This window comes from Dendrobium catenatum, unplaced genomic scaffold, assembly GCF_001605985.2.
Source record: "Dendrobium catenatum unplaced genomic scaffold, ASM160598v2 fragScaff_scaffold_1557, whole genome shotgun sequence".
Lineage (NCBI taxonomy): Eukaryota > Viridiplantae > Streptophyta > Magnoliopsida > Asparagales > Orchidaceae > Dendrobium > Dendrobium catenatum.
Window position 1 is genome coordinate 3,580,888 of NW_021320019.1, and position 18,005 is coordinate 3,598,892.

Sequence of the window (18,005 nt, forward strand, 5' to 3'; positions counted from 1 at the left end):
ATTGAAGATCGCCATTTCTCGTAGCAACTTATATTATTACTAAAAAGCGCAATAGTTTTTTTTTTACTCTAACTTATATTATTACTAAAATTAATTTTGATAGCATTATGTTGGCTATTTTTTAATTTATTTTATTATTTTTATTGTTTGATGTTATATTATTATTATTATTATTATTTTGTTGTATAACTAATTAAAATTTTGTTCATCTTAAAAATAAGAAGCTTGAATTGTCCCCTGCTTGATTGTTTTTTGTTTTTATTGAGATCTTTTGCAGAGTCAGCTGTTTTGCAGTTTTGTAGTAATTTTCGATGCTACTCATAATCAAATGTAATGTTTGATTGTTAATTTTTTTTTTTTAATTTAGGGCAGAGCTCTTGTATTAATAAGAAAAACAATTATAACATAAAAAGAAAAAACCTATAAAGAGAAAAGAAAAGCCCAAAATACTAAAGAAACTCAAATTGTCAAAAACAAAACCGGTAGAGATGAGAGGAAACCCAAAACAACCCGGACTCAGAATGGTGGCAGTCCTACCCAAAACAAACACCAGAAATCAGTGAAATAGCAATGGTGAAAGAGTAAGCCAACAAAGATCTCAGGCTGCCACATGGCCAGCCGAAGCAAAAATAGGTTGGCACGAGGAACTGCAATGCCGAAGACTCGCCTGCGAAGCCATCCAGAATGACAGAACAGTGGTTGCCAAAAGGCAATCCAACCATAAAGATGGCAAAGGAAGGGCCACCATCATCTTAGTCCGGTCATTCCCAAAAACCAAAACCCTTCCAGAATCTGATCAAAAAATTTCCAGTTCTTAATTTTGAATCTGATAGCTTTCTTAATAGTGAAAATAACCTTTGGAGGGAACTCCCAAGAACCAGAAAATTTCTGATTGTTTTTTTCCCTCCAAATGTAATAGATAGAGTAGCAAATCACTAAGAAACATAACCTTTTCTCCCAGGCTTTCAAATGTAAAATATTCTCCATAAAATAAAAGACTTGTAGTAGATTAGGCCTTATCAAGAATGAATCCAAAAGAGACAAGAGGATTAGATCACCAAAAATGGGAAGTCACATTCAAAAAAGATATGGTAGTGAGATTCAAAAGTAGCCTGGCAAAAACAGCACTCCGGCTGAATATCAATAGACCTTCGAATAAGTAAATCTGATGTTTTAAGCTTCCCAAGAACCGCCTTCCAGACATAAACAGAATACCACAAGGAGTGCTGCTTGTGCCAGACATATTTAAACCAAGGCACCTCCTCAAAATGTTCATTAAAATGGGATGTGAAGAACTTAAAAACAGGAAGGTTACACAACTCAACTTGGCCTGTTGGTTGAGAGCTTAGGCTTCCAACTAAGAGGTTTTGGATTTGAGTCTTTGTGTATACGTTGTGTGTGCGTGTTTGCCTTAAATGGCCTAAATGTCCCAAAAAAAAGAAGATTAGAGCCATCTCAGGCAACAGCCGGATGCTCCAAAATAGGAATCGAAGTGACCATCTGCCTAATATGCTCGAGAGCCCACTGATAGCCAACAATAAAATTCTGAACCAATTGAGAAGCGCAGGGAGGAGGATTGAAGAATTAAATGGAAATTTAACCTTTTTGGCTTTCTTTGTTGTGAATGTTCTGATAAAGATTATTTTGATGTGATCGGTAGGCTACTCGTCATGCCTTAGCATTAATTTGAGTGATATTGCTTTCATTTTCATTGCACATGTAAGATTTGATTTATTATTTTATTATAAATTTAAGATTTTTTGGGATGAATATAATTTTTTTACAAAGGTGATTATAGAGTTGTTGTTAGAAAGTAATTTTTTTTAAAGTTGTTGTAGAAAACATATTTTTAATATAGAATTTTATTGAAAGTAGTGAAAAAACAGTGGTAATATAAGACTTCGTTTGAGAAGGCTCTTTATTGCTTCTTAAATCATTTCTTAAATCATTTTTTTAGTATAAAAAATAAAATTTTGATACTAAAAAACTGCTTTAGAAAGCAGTAAAAAAGCCGTCCCAAACAAAACTTAAGTCTTAGGTTTTATTTGGGACAATTTTTTTAATAAAAATTTTTAGAATTAGAAATTTTTGCATTAAAAATTGTTTTTAGAAAACAATAAGAAAACATTTCTCATTATCATTTTATTATAATAATTATTTTAATTTAAAATATATAAACTTTTTCTTTCATCATAAATGATTTACCTCGTGAGTAATAGAATTGAGTTCAATTAATTAAGTTTAAACTCAAATTAAAAGAGCTAAACTACTCAATGACCCCCTAAGTATTATTAAGCAAACCTATAAGTATTAAGCATCCCATTTTTCATCATCCCATGTGCTGTAGTTTTCCTAGACCTGATCGTGCAAAGATTTCTCACCATTGATCATTAACGGTCAAATCTGGACCGTCCATGTGTCCACTTACTTTACAGTGTAATCATGAGCTACATGTAAATATATAGAGAGCTACAGTAATGAAAGAGGAGGGGATGAATTTCACGTAATCAGCTTCTTCTTCCTCTCTGCTTTTCTTTGTTTTCTCTTCTGCAGGTTAACGCCTATTGCAGATTTTAACATGGTATCAAAGCCAAATTTTTTTGCTCATTTTTTCTGAACGACTGTCAACCCTTGTCGATTTCTCTGATTTTCTTTCTCAACCTAGATGGCTTCATCAACAAGTTCTCCTACTTCTACCTCTGTTACAGGAGCCAAAATCGTAAAAATGGCAAACACACCAATTCCTTCTCAGTTGAAGTTTCTCATGACGAATGTTAAATCAGTTCTCAACATTCAGGTCACTACCGATAACTATCCCTTGTGGAAATCACAGATACTCAATTTTTTCACCGTAAATGGCTTTGATGGCTACTTGGATGGCTCTACATCTAAACCTCCTAAAATTGTCCAATCAGAATATGGTAATATGTAGTTAAACAGTGATTATTGTACTTGGCTTCTTGTGGATCAGAATTTGGCTGCAATGCTTTATTCAACCATTTCCCAAACCTTTCTTCCTTATTTTTTTAAATCTGAACTCGTGTTCTGAAATTTGGGAGACTATTGAGTGCCGATTGCAATCCACCAATAGATCACGCATCCTTCAACTTAAAAATGAGCTACATCATATTACAATGAAGGATAAGAGTATAATGCAATACTTATCTAAAATTAAAAGTAAAGTCGACGAAATTGGAGCTTCTGGTTTGTCGTTACCATCGGAGGACATTATCTATTACACTCTCAATGGATTGTTGAGCCAATATCAAGTATTTAAAATTGTCGTTCGAACGAATTTAAATCCTATTATTTTAGATGATTTTTACTCACTGTTGTGCAGTGAAGAGTTGAACCTTGCTGATGAGTATGTTCGTGAGTTGTCTTTATCATCTCCGTCATAAAATATTCCTACTATGTATGCTCAGCATGGTAGAGCACGTGGCCGTGGTTATCATGGTCGTTTTGGTGCACGATCGACTCAAGGAAGAGGTTCATCTCGATCTGGACCAAATTCAAATCCCACAGTGGATTGCCAGATTTACGGTAAAACAGGTCATTCGGCATACAAATGTTGGTATAGAGCTGATTTTTCTCTGCCCCCTCCAATTCAGGCGAATACTGCTACAACATACAATCAGCCAACCGAGTGGCTTTTAGACACCGGTGCTACATCTCACTTAATGCTTGATATTACCCAACTATATGAGCCGCAGAATTATACTGGCCAGCAACAAGTCATGATTGGGAATGGTGATCAACTTCCTATTACGCAAACTGGTAAAGGACTATTACACACTCCTTATCGTAAGCTTCAACTCAACTCTCTTCACTTTTTTCCCACCCTTCATCATAATCTTCTTTCTCTACACAAACTAATCACTGACAATGATTGTTCAATTTTATTTGATTCCTCTGGTTATACTATTAAGGATACGAAGATCAATCAAATCCTTCTTTAAGGCCCAGCTCGTCGTGGACTCTATCCAATCTCCACTAAACCTGTTGCTTCCAACACTGCAATGGTTGTTGTTTCTACCACGAAGTCTCTTTGGCATCGGCGTCTCGGACATCCTTCCTATCTGGTCTTACTTAAATTGCAAAAGTTTATTTTCTCCTATGTCCCTTTCTTATCTTCGTCTTTTAATTATAATGCTTGTGATTTTGCAAAGAGTCATAAGCTTTCTTTCAGTCCTTCTATGCCTCATTCTAACACTGTTCTTCAGTAAATTCACAGTGATGTATGAGGTCCTTCCCCTACTTTGTCCTTACAAGGTTATAAATATTATATCATCCTTGTTGATGATTTTTTTCGCTTCTGTTGGTTATTTCCTTTAACTGCTAAATCTGATGTACCGTTAATTTTTGCTAACTTTCAATAATTAGTTGAACGCCAATTCGATGCTAAAATTAAGTTTTTTTCAATCTGACAGTGGCGGTGAATATGTCTCTAAACAATTTCAATTGCTACTTGCCAAAGCTGGAATTATTCACCAACTAACATGTCCTTATACCTCAGAACAAAATGGGTTAGCTAAAAGGAAGCATCGGCATATTATAGAGACTACACGTGCTCTTTTATTTCATGCTAACCTTCCTCAAAAATTCTGGTTGCATGCTGTTCAAACTGCGGTACATCTTATCAATCTCCTGCCATCCATTTCAAATAAGTTGTACTATCCATTTCATATGCTTTATAACAAACAATCGGATTATAGCTCGCTTCGCATTTTCGGTTGCCTGTGTTACCCTTTTCTACCACAGAATTTCATCTCCTAATTCCATCCTAAACCTCTTCCCTGTGTGTTTCTTGGCTATCCTTCTTCCACAAAAGGTTACATTTGTTATCACATTTCCTCTAGCAAAGTTTTTGTCTCACGACATTTTAAATTCATTGAACATGTTTTTCCTTTTCAGAGTGAAAAATCTGATCTTGTTCCAGCAAAAACATCTACATATCCTCTTCCTTTGACTTTAGTTCCCACTATGGTTAAAGTGTCTGCTCCTTCTATACATGCTGTTCGCTCGACGTTCCCAGATTTATCAATATCACATCCATCCACAATTCTCCCACCTACTCCAGAAAATTTCCCATCTTCTTCAGTCCAGTATATGGCCGAGACTCATCCGCTAGCTCCTTAAATACATCCTTCAGTTCTTGAAATTCATAATCATCCAATGCTTACGAGATCGAGGACTGGTAATTTGAAACCGCAGCATATTATTAGTATGAGTCATGCTAATATTCTCTTGGATCTTACATGCTATTCTCAGGCTATTAAAAATAATTGTTGGCGAAAGGCTATATCTCAAGAATTCGCAAGCTCTACAACAACAAGGAACTTGGAAGCTTATTCCTTTACACCTGATCAAAATGTTTTGGGCTGCAAATGGATTTACAAAACTAAGTTAAATTCGGATGGTTCTATTGCCCGTCATAAAGCTCACCTTATTGCACAAGGATGCCATCAACAATATGGATTAGATTATGAAGATACATTTGGTCCGGTGGCCAAGCTCCCTACAATCCAAATTTTACTCAAAGTTGCTGTGACCTCCAAGTGGCAAATTCTTCTTACTAGAGAGATTGAGAGATGAAAAGGGTTCAATCTAGAGAGATTGAAGAAATGAGAAAGGTTCAGAATGAAATGCAAGCAGAGTTGCAATCCTACAGAGCTGAAAAACAGAGGAAGAAGGACCAACAGGAGCAGCCATCTGCAGACAGTGAGGATACAGATGATGATTAGATCTATTTTATGTTTGATGATTGTATTAATTAGAACTTGTGATTATAATATTATCATGAACTTACTTGTGAACTGTGATTGTAATGTTATGATGAGCTTGTGATTGTATTTATAATTTATGATTGTGATGAATATAGCGGCGTGTTGCCCAACATATGATTGTGATGAATATAGGGGCGTGTTGCCCAACATATATTGCTCTTTCTACAGGTTTAGACTTTAGGGTGAACCTCCCTCGAATAGAGGGGATGCTGTCAATTTTTTTTGCAGGTGCTACAGGTTTCCGGCGGCTAACCGGTGGTTTGGCCGCCGGAAACTACGATACCGGACGGCCAATAATCAGCCGCCGGTAATGGCATTAAACCGCCGGTTTATTACCGGCGGTTTCCGACGGCCACTGGCGGTTCAGCAGTGGACATCCGACGGTTTTGAGCGTCGGTAATACCGACAGGTAGACCGCCGGCTATTGCCGGTAAAATAACCGGCGGTCTACCGGCGAAGGCCGGCGATTTTAAAAGCAAACGATGAAAAACTAAACTGCCGGAGAACCGTCGGTAAAACGACCGCCGGTAGGCCGTCGGTCAAATAACCGGCGGCGTCACGGCCGGAAAACCGCCGGTCAAAAAACCGGTTGACACCGGATGTCGGCGCCGCCGGAAAACCGCCGGTAAAAAACCACCGGTACTAGTTTCCTACGCGATTTTTTCCGGCGGCAAAAAAACCGCTGTAAAGCCGCCGGTAACGGAAAAAACCGCCGGTTAATTTAGGCTAACCGCCGGATTTTGGCGTTTTTCTGTAGTGTTTCATGAATCAACCTCAAGGTTTTGTGGACCCTTTATATCCTAAACATGTTTGCTTATTGCAAAAATTCATATATGATTTAAAGCAATCTCCCAGGAAGTGGTTTGAAACTTTCTCAACATACATTTTAAACTATGGCTTCACTCATAGTACAGCTGATCCGTCACTTTTATTATATTGCAAGGATTCTGTTACTATATACATCCTTGTGTATGTAGATGATATATTATTGACTGGGAATCAGGACCCCACGACTGAAAACCTTTTACTAGGTTTGTCAGCTGAATTTCACATGAAGAATTTGGGTCAATTTCCTACTTTTTGGGTATGCAAATCCTTACAACTTCTGATGGCTTGCATTTATCACAGTCTACCCATGCGCTTGATATTTTGAACCGTGCTGGAATGATGGATTGCAAACCAATCGGATCTCCTATTCCTTCAAAAGTTCTCTCTGTTTCGGACTGTGTTTTGGCTTCTATTGATGTTGACCAATTTCGACATTTGGTTGGCTCTTTGCAATACTTAACAATAACTCGTCCTGACATTGCGTATATAGTTAACAAGTTATGTCAACATATGCATCAACCGCTTGTAGATGATTTCAAACTACTTAAACGACTTCTTCGTTATATAAAATGCACTTTATCATTCGGCCTTCCAATTTTTTCTGGCTTACTTGAGGTAACTGCTTACTCCGATTCCAATTGGGCTGGTGATCTGACTTATCGCAAATCTACTTCTGGATATTGCACGTTTCTTGGAGACACTCTTATTTCTTGGTTTGTCAAGAAGCAGAAAAATGTAGCTCGATCATCCACTGAGGCCGAGTATCGTGCTCTTGCCACCGCTGCCACTGATCTCATCTAGCTTCGTCGGTTATTACATGAGTTCAATATCTCTATTTCTCAACCTACAGTTCTTTTCTGCGATAACATATCTGCTATAACACTGGCTAACAACCCCATTTTTCATGCTAGAACTAAGCATATAAAAATTGATTTTCATTTTGTTAGGGATTGCATTAAAAATCAAGTCTTAAAAATTTGTCATATTTACACTCAAGATCAGTTAGCTGATTTATTTAAAAAATCTCTTTCTATTCCTCGGTTTGCTCAGTTGAGAACCAAGCTAACCATTTATGCAGCTCCGGTTAGCTTGAGGGGAGATATTAAGCAAACCTATAAGTATTAAGCATTCCACTTTTCATCATGCCTCCATGTGCTGTAGTTTTCCTAGACCTAATCGTGCAAAGATTTCTCACCATTGATCATTAACGGTCAAATCTGTACCGTCCATGTGTCCACTTACTTTACAGTGTAATCATGAGCTACATGTAAATATATAGAGAGCTACAAGTTTCTTTGTTTTCTCTTCTGCAGGTTAACGTCTATTGCAGATTTCAACAAGTATGTTGGCTTGCAAAGATAAACTGTTAAGAAGTATCTTTTGTTGCTATACTAAATATTTCATTTTATTGTACTATATCGAGTGTTTTATTCGAATACATCTATGGGAATGTTTTATTATATTATATATGAAAACCTGCTTTGCACATGTAGCTATGAGCTGATTAGTTAAACGCATTTGGCAAAGTGTTTTTTTTTTTTTTTTGTGGGATTGTCATTTAGGTGAAATTATTCTATGCGGATATTGGACGTCATCCGGAGATCAATCAGAAAACATCATATTATTTTTTTTTTGTTTGATACTAGTGCTCGATATAATTATGTATCAGATGATGTGACATGTTCTGATCTCCGAATAATTACTTGTGGTTCAGTCCATAAATACAGGCATATAGAACTCATTAATGGTAGCTTGTACGACTCATATTAATCTAACTTGTCAACCCCAGCACAGGACAAGTGGGCAAATTAAGCCCACTACTCTTCCTCACATGTTACATATTGCTGCCATCCACCTGTAGTAGCGTTATCTATTTATTTATAAAATTAGATTCAATTTGAAATTCTCTCTCTCTACATGTATATATTAAAATATTTTAATGAAAGTTTGATGATAAATTTTAAAATGGTTAGATATACTTTCATAAATGTTATAGAAAATGTTATATAAGAGTTAATTAATTATAAATATATTTTAATTTTTTTTTTTATTTCTATGAATGAAAGGTATTTTTTACTATTAAAATAGTAAAATTATTTCCCCACATCAACTTTACAACTGACTTATAAAACACTATATAGTTATCCAAAACAAAACAATCCCTAAATTTTCTTTGCAAAAATTCAATTTTGTGCCTTTTTAAATTTCCCTTCCAAGCTGTTCCAACTACCATTTAATATGCCTGCAGCCATGTCTAAGTCATCTAAAAACGACTTGGAATTTAAACAATTATAAAACTTTAATCAAGAATATTAAAAGAATAAAATATTTATTTATTAAAAAAATAAAAAAAAAATAACCTGAATATAGAGCAGATAGTAAGAGGGACCAGAAGCTTCTAATAGAGATTTATAAATCACATAAAATCTCATATTTTTATTTTAATCTATGTGTGATTTACGCTCACCGTCACCTTAACAAAAAAATAATGATTTCTGCAACACCTATTAGTAAACACCATCAAACGCGGGCAAAATGATTCTGTGCGGATTCTCGACGACGTTTAAAGATCAATCAGAATACATTACATCATTTTTTACTCGGTACTACTATATACCGGGTGACATGCAGGGGCGGATCCAGCTCCTTTTTTTAGGGTGGGCAAAACAAATTTTTTTTTTGAGGGATGGGCAAAGATGCTTAGGATTGATAAAATTAGGACAACAAAATTGTTTTAGAGGGGGCAAAATGTGCAAAATAACCAAAATATTCTAAAAAATTCCCTCTAAATATTAAAAAAAAAAAATTTGAGGGTGGGCATTTGCCCACCCTTAGGCCAATGTGGATCCGCCTATGATGACATGACACGTTCTGATTGGCTTCCGGACTATCCAGTGTCCGCACATAATAATTTTTCAATGCGGACTATCAAACGCAGACATGATGCACCTAAATTATTAAAAGAATGAGTTAATTACTTATCCACAAACTTCAACGACAATACTGCTCATCTTACTATGTTAATTGGGAGCTTTGACTATCAATTAAAGTTTTTGAATTCGAATTTTAAGTATGTGATGGATGATGTGTGTGAATTGGGCCTGAATACCTCAAAAAAAAAAAAAAAAAAAAAAAAAAAAAAAAAAATACAAATCACCGCGGGCAAACTTCTACTGGTCAAGATCTAGAAAAGCTGCTAAAGGTATTATGCAAGTCGTTCAGCTAATAAAAGAGGGGAAAAGAGAGTAGATTAAGCTCCAAAATGACAAGAAAATGAAAGCAAGGAGGCAGTCAACTCAAGGAATCAAGACGGCACGAGAAGAAGATAAACAAATCCGGCTGTTCCAACCACGTCTTTTAGAATAAGCCAATGCAGAGAAAATGACCCGAAGAGGATCACAAGCAACATGACTGAATAATTAAATAAACAAAAACGTATTTTGAAGTTTGATGAAGTTTCTACCTTCTCATCACTTGCCACCGAGGACTTGTTCCCCGTCTTCTTCGACTAATTTTCCCCTGCGAGAACTCAACTCAGTGCTTCTTAAATTTCCCTTCCAAGTTGTTCCAACCATCATAAATATGCTGATCATGGCTTCCACGTTTGATCAAAGGAAAGAAAAAAGAAAGAGATGAAGAGCGAGAGGTTACTGGAGAAGAAAGATGGGGATGTTGAGAACACTAACATCATCCAGTTGGAGGTAGTAAGCCGCCCTAATGGAGGAAACAACAGCGGCAGTGGCAGCGGCAGCGGCAGCTGGGGCTCCACAGTCTTTGAGCCGCAGCGCGAGCTCAGTGACCAGACCCCCTCAGGCCGCAGCCGCAGCATCCCCCGCCACAGCTCCCTCGATGCACCGGAGAAGAAGCTGACTCTCTTCGCCCTCCGCCTCGCCATCATTGAAAAGACAGCGTGCGGCCTCGGTCAACTAGCTTTTGTTTGGGCCACCGTCGTCCTCCTTGGTGGCTTCGCCTCCGCTCTTAAAGCCAAAGACTTCTGGTTCGTCACAGCCATTCTTGTCGTCGAAGCTGCCCGCCTCTTTAGCCGTAGCCGTGAGCTCGAATGGCAACATCTATCAACACGCACCCTCCCCGCCGCCACCTCCCGCCGCCGCATCCAATCCCATCTTTCCATGCCGCGCCGCCTTGTTCGCGCTGCTATGCGGCCCCTATCTTTCGCTGCGCGGCCCAGCCGCCGGCTTGCCTTTAACATGCACCAACTGAATGGGTTAGCATCCTTATCACAGCCAAAGCGAACTTGGCTCCCCGCCGACGTCCCCCTCTTACCTTACTCCGACTGGGTTTTTGTTTCGAAGAACATCAGCCTTTTGCTCTACTGGCTGCAAATCATTGCAGCAGCTGCCTGTGCAGCACTTTCCTTGATGCGAATAGGCCAGCAGGATTACGGTGATGATGCGCAGGTAAATGAGAAATCTGCCCTCAATGTCTTCTACAGTCTTGCGCTCGCTGAGGCCCTCATGTTCCTCCTGGAAAAGGGCTATTGGACTTGGAGAATCGAGCAAGGGAAATTGGTCGAACGGGTATGCGAGGATTGTGACCTCGGTCCTATCGGGATGGTTTCTCTCCGTCGTTTTTTCTACGACGCCTACTCGAAGTGCATCGATGGCAGCATCTTCGACGGTTTGAAGATGGACCTTGTCTCCTTCGCCGAGGAGCTCCTCGATTCCGACTCACCCGATGAGCAGATCATTGGCGCAAGGATCCTCCAACGGTTCGTCGAAAACAAGCGGTTCGCCGGAGACACGCTCCGCAAAATCGGAAGCTCCACCCCAGTCATCGAGCGACTGATCGAGATGCTCAACTGGAAAGACCCGGCAGAAGAAGATATCCGGCGCTCGGCATCCGAAATCGTGTCGAAGCTGGCTTCAAAAAAGCAGCAAGCGCTACGGGTGGCTGCCATTCCGGGGGCCATGGAGTCTATCGCTTCTCTGCTGCAGACAGGCGGGGGAAGCACGAACGGGAGACCCTACGAAGCATCGCCGAGGGCGGTCGTGGTCGACAAGGAGAACTATGAATTCTCCGCCTTCAACCTGCTCGGGCTTTTAATTTTGAAGCGACTGGCGAGGGATCATGACAATTGTTTTAAGATCGGGAATGCGCGGGGCCTGCTCGCGCGGATCATCGATCTAACAAGCGCCGGTTCGGCGCTGCTGCGCGATGATCGCGCGCCGGAGTCACGGGTCAAGACGGTGCGCCGCGCGTTGCAAGTGATGAAGATTCTAGTTTGTGCAACGGGGGAGACGGGTAAAATACTGCGAAGAGATATCTCAGAGATTGTGTATTCGGTGAGTAACATCAGGGAACTACTGCAATACGGGGAGAGCCATCTGAAGCTTCAGATGCTAGGGGTAGAGATACTGACCAGTTTGGGCATGAATGAGGAAGCAAGAGAGAAGATAGGGGCGACAGGGAGCATGATCCGGCTAATTCTTGCTGCATTTTTCCGGCCGATAGTGACGGAGGAGGTGGGGGTGGTATGTAACGAGGCAGGAGAGGCATTGGCGATGCTGATACTCGAGAGCAGGAGGAACTGCGAGAGGATGCTGAGGGAGGGAGACGATGTGGTTGCCAAGCTAGTCGCCGCCCTCGGCGATCCGGCGCTGAGGGTGAATGCAGCAAGGATATTGCGAGGCCTTTGCGCTTACTCTGCCCCAGAGCGATCCGACAGGCTCCAGATAATCGCAGAAGCAATGCCCATGGTAATACACTTCTAATCTCTCATTGCTCCTTAACCTGCCGATGTGATCGAAACTGAAAAATTAAAAACTGTGGATAGGTATTGAAGACGATAATGGAAGAGAAGGAGAATGAAAAGGAGAAGCTTTTGGAGGTGTCGATCGGACTTGCTCTGCAAATACTGAAACTCGGAAATCCGGAAGATGGCAGGAATGAAATTGAAAGAGCTGGAATCAAAGATGAAAACTTTGTTGAAAAGCTGGTGGAGATTCTGCGAAGATACGAGAATCCAGAGAGCAAGGTTCCCAGAATGAGGAGATTTGTGATCGGACTCGCTGCAACTCTGATGGAATATGAGGACAAGTACATTGAATTGTTCAGGGATTCGGGAATGGAGCAAGTTCTGATGCGAGTCGCTGACACTACATCGGAATTGGAGTGCTTCAATGTCTTCTCAGGGAGCGTGGGATTGGGCCGCCATGAGGTAACGATTTCCTCTTTGGTAGACACAGCGCTGGACCTTTTGGGTAGAAACTCAGAAACTTGATGGATTCTGTGAATATGTATATTATATTTACATTTGTTCTTCATAATTTTTTATTATTATATTTACATTTTTTTTTTTTTTGAGATTGTAATTGAACGGAGTGTTTGGAAGTAAAATAAATGGAGGATTGTTGAATTTATTTGATTTTTTATAAATATTTTTTTTATCTGAATTTATTTTTTATTAGTATTTGTTGCGTCTTAGGATATTCGCGGCGGTAGAGAAATATAAGTTTAGCGTCTTAGCGTTGTACGAAAATTTGGCACACAATTAGATAAGAGAGAGTGTAGCATTTATTAGAGACACCAAGATTTTTATGTGAAAAACCCCTAAAAAGTGGAAAAACTACAGGGCTTAGTCCAGTTTGAATGAATCCACTATTATTTGCAGTCGATTACAATTGAGGCCCTTCCTTATGGGGAAGGTCTTTGGCTTGATGTGTATTATATGAAATACATGATGGAAATACAAAGTATCACTGTTGATGTGTTTGTTTGGTCGGAAAGACTGTAGTCGGTGGGCGACATAAGTCAGAATGACTGTAGTCGGCCGGCGACAGAGGTCGGAAGGACTGTAGTTGATGGACGACGTAAATCAGAAGGATCGTAGTCGGCGGGCGATTGAGGTTAGAAGGACTGTAGTCGATGAACGACGTAAGTTAGAAGGACCGTAGTTGGCGGGCGATGGAGGTTAGAAGGCTGTAGTCGGTGGACGACGTAAGCCAGAAGGACCGTAGTTGGTGGGCGATGGAGGTCAGAAGGACTTTAGTCGGTGGACGACGTAAGCCAGAAGGACCGTAGTCGGCGAGCTACGTTGGTCGGAAGGACTGTGTCAGGTAAAAGTCCAACAATGGGCAGAAATCTAACATCAGATAGATGTATGGCAAAAATCTGACAACCGACAGAAGTCCGGTATTGGGCAGAAATCTGGCAACCAGCGGAGGTCCAACGTTAGGTAGAAGTCCGACGTCAGTCGGTGGCCGGGGAGAACTCCGACGTTAGATGGTATTCGGGCAAAACTCCAGAGTCATTTGGAGATTAGACAGAATTCCGGCGTCATTTGGAGATCGGGTGGAACTCCGGCGTCACTTGAAAGTTAGACAGAACTTTGACATCACTTGGGCAGAATTCCAGCATCTCATGGAAGTCGGGCGGAATTCCATAGTCATTTGGAAGTCGGGCAGAATTCCGGCGCCACTTGGAAGTCAGGCAGAATTCCGGGCGGTAGTCGAGGAGGAGTTTCTTCCCTCCTATCATTCTTCTATTCTCTTTTCCTTCCTCTCTTATTTTTCTTGCTTGGGTCCCCTTTCAAGAGAAATGAGGGGTCTATTTATAGATTTCTGGAGTGACATGACTCGTAAATAGGTGAGAGATCAAGGGTAAATGGGTAATGGTTGGATGGACGGCCGATGTTGAATCCCTTGATCATGGACCGATTGATGGACATTTGTATGCCTTAGTGATATCAGAATTCAGTGATCTTCCAATGGGTAATGGTTGGATGGACGGCCGATGTTGAATCCCTTGATCATGGACCGTTTGATGGACATTTGTATGCCTTAGTGATATCAGAATTCAGTGATCTTCCAATAATGGTTCAAACCTTCTAATAGTGTTTCAGATCCTTGATTTGGACTCATTTGGGCTCGGATTGAGTCGAATTTGGTGTCGTTGGGTTTGTATTTCTGAGACGCTCAGTTCGACTGTAAGTTGCTGAAATTGGAGCTCGGATGATCCCAATTTTAATTTCAGAAGTTTCCAACTTGATTTTGCAACGAGATTCGTGCCAGATCAGGATAATTTTTTGATGATATATCAATATTAATGAATTTAGAAATTTAAGTTAAGCTATTCTCATCAAATTTTAATAAGGTAATTTAAAGCTTTAATATATTAATATTTTATTATATTTATTTGATATCATTAGTAAAAAATATATACATCAATCTTTTAATATATTACTAATCAAACTGAAATATTCTAACTAAATTTCGTCAGAAAAAAAATAAAAACTTGACAGTAGCACCCCACCCATCTCATACGCTGTCGCGAACGTAGATATCATGCATTTTCAATCCACCTTCTACCTAGCCAATGCAATGCTTCAGGTATAGAGAGAGAAAGACTTATGGGATAAAATATTGAGAGAGAGAGAGAGAAAGAGGGATAGAGGAATGACTTTTGTGAATGGAATAATGAAAAGAGATTTTGATCCATAGTTGTTGTGGTATTTTATTAATTATTATTTAAAATATTTAAGTATTTAAATATGATTTTATTACCAAATTAATCAGTTAATTAACTATTTATTATCTAATAATAATTATTAAATATTAAATTATTACACAATTATTTAATTATTTTTGCAATGCTAATGATCTAATTAATTACTCTCACGGCAAAGCCCCCTCTTGCTCTCGCAGTGAAGCCCACTGCCGCATCCCGCTTTCCTGGCGAAGCCCGTTCACACTCCCGCTCTTGTAGCGAAGCTTGCAACCCCGACCCGGCCGCTCTGACGGCGAAGTCCGCTCCCGCTCTCGTGTTCGGGCTACTCGACGAGCTATCGAGTCGAGCAGTCAAGTGTTCGAGCTCGATCTCGATTAGTCGTTGAGCTAGAACTCGTGTTTGAGTTCGACTCGTCGAGCCCAAGCCAGCTCGCGAGCCGGCTTGACTCGGTTGTACCCCTACACATGGCAGATATTTATGCCTTCTAAGTTCTAAGGACCATGTTATTTGCTTTTTTTAATTTTAATCTTATAGCTCTCTTGACACCGATAATGAGATGACAAACATAACTATTTTAATTTAGACCCCCCTGAATAAAATTTCTAGCTCCGCCACTGAGATTTGATGATGCAAGTCGAAGGATTCATACTTGTATAGCACAAGTCAGTGACACTCCATTGGAGCAAAAGGTGAATGCAAATGAGATCTTTAGGTATTGCGTCCATGAATGGTCAGAAGATGAAGAAGATTTCCTCTGGAATATGCATGCTGAGTTGACCAGGTCAAATTTTACAAGACAAAAGATTTTTTTAAATGTCGCCAATTGGAAATCTCTTCAAATTAGGTTCGGCGAGATGAATGGTCACCTTATCAGCCCTCATTACTTACAGATGTGATACCATGAGATGAAATGCCACCGAGATGGCGATCATTCACCGCCAGATATTGATCGTAATCACCTTGATATTCAGCAAGTCATTTTATATCGTAGTTGGTGTTCGAGATTTGATCAGTTCATTATGAATTTTTTATAAAGATCAGATGAATGAGGTATTACCTAATGGTTAGCCTAGATAGTTCTTTAATGTTGAGGACTAGCAAGACCTGCAATATGAGTTCGACGTCGATATGAAATGTTGTCCAACACGAACATAGCTCCAATCACATATGCATGTGCTACTTAGGAATTAGTACATATGTTTTATTATCTAAATGTTATCTTCATCACCTTCTTTTATATTTTCTGGACCAAAGTTTTTTTTTTTTTTAATTTAGTATGAATTAGCGTGTCTATGTATTTTAATTTATTATGTAATCCATTTCATGCGCTTCTTCATTAAAAAAATTATATATTTCAGATGAGCAGTTATGATTCTTTAGTTTATATTTTCTGATCATTAGTTCATATATTATTTTAGTCTTTTAAGCAGTAATCTAAGAAAAATTAATTCAATATTCAAATATAACAATTAAAAAAGTATTATTTAAAAATATATTGAATTTTCATCATATTATGCTACTCAATTAACAAAAAATAAAATATAAGTTCATATCACAAAAATAAGAAGAGTGATCTGATTACAACACCATTATAAACATGATATTAATCTTCTACCCTACTACTTCTTATGTTTAGGGATGGCTGTACTACCCGGTGTGTACTTATCAGGTGGTCGGTTTCTCCTAAGATATAATTGGGTCTCAATAGTATCTCTACTTTGTTCACCCAAGTCTGCAGTGATTTGTGTATGTTGAGTATGGTGTAGGAGCTTATCCTGATGTGTAGGAGAGTGGGGCAGTCCGAATAGATTCATCCATGCGGGGATCTGTAAATCAGATGTGTATAGCGACTTTTGTTGTGATGCTAGTGTATCTATCTGGTGTGCAGGAGCACTACTACCTAAATAAAAATCATATTAATTCCAATATTATCTTAATGGTCCTGCCTCTGACAAACCTTGCCACCCTCATCATGCTAGGAAGTCCTGCAGCAAATTGTGATGACACAACAAAGTCTCCATACCCAACATATATTGACTATCTTACTGGTTCATATGTCTTTCTTGCATGGCTGCTCTCTCCCATCATCATGGGTGGAGCATCTGATTTGACTGCCTTGACATATGATCCTTATCATGAGCTTTGTTGGACTATTTTCTCTCATGCTCCTCACCAGAATCAAGAAAATTATAGTAAATAAATTATGAAACCTCTAGCATGGAGTACAACTCATCACAATCATCATGTGTCTACTATATAGTTCTTACACTTTCACCATGATAATCAGTGAATCTGTGAGTGATACATTTGTTATGCTTGATGCAATCAGCTTATTTTTTTGGCAGTGCAATATTAGTACAAAACATGAGTAAATAAATAAATTGAGTATATGAATCAAACATACTTACCATCAATCGCTCTCCTGATGACCTCAGGTAGAATGTCTGTGGAGGTTGTTGTGGAATATTCAATATATATAGGGAAGCCCACGACCGATACCATCTCATGTATATAGATAACTCCTATCTTCTATTTCTCTCAGGTGGAATAATTGAAATGATATGTTCGCGCTTATTATTATACAGAGAAATGTAATCCATATGATACTTTGTCCAATCAACATCAACTCTGCCACGGCCATCAACTCGCTTGAAGGTCCTTTCAATGGGTTGTATATCTGTGGATTGAATACCCCTAAATTGGTGCATCACCCGATCAACCATGTGCCACTCAACCCATCTCCAATAATTCAATGGCACCCGTGCCCTGTATATCTCTGAGGACTCCTGGTATATAGGAGGTAGCCTCGCAAGAAGTTCATCACTATATTGTATCATTGGGACCTGTTCAAATAATGTTTGGTCGAATGAGTTTCTTATTCAATTTAAAAATCTAGCTCTTCCCGATAAATTAATAAGTTCCCAT

The 18,005-nt window shown here is 39.2% G+C and overlaps 1 protein-coding gene across 1 annotated transcript; it reads left to right on the top strand.

Moving 5' to 3' along the window:
- The first annotated feature begins 9,928 nt into the window (after window positions 1-9,928).
- Window positions 9,929-12,990, top strand: LOC110114116. Its single transcript, XM_020846884.2, has 2 exons — window positions 9,929-12,331; window positions 12,409-12,990. The coding sequence occupies exons 1-2, from the start codon at window positions 10,247-10,249 to the stop codon at window positions 12,853-12,855; spliced, it is 2,532 nt and encodes an 843-aa protein (XP_020702543.1). The 5' UTR covers window positions 9,929-10,246; the 3' UTR covers window positions 12,856-12,990.
- The last annotated feature ends 5,015 nt before the right edge of the window (window positions 12,991-18,005 follow it).

Coding starts and splice junctions, on each gene's coding strand:
- LOC110114116 (XM_020846884.2), top strand. CDS start 10,247: ATGAAGAGCGAGAGGTTACTGGAGAAGAAAGATGGGGATGTTGAGAAC. Junction 12,332..12,408: donor TCGCAGAAGCAATGCCCATG/GTAATACACTTC, acceptor AACTGTGGATAG/GTATTGAAGACGATAATGGA.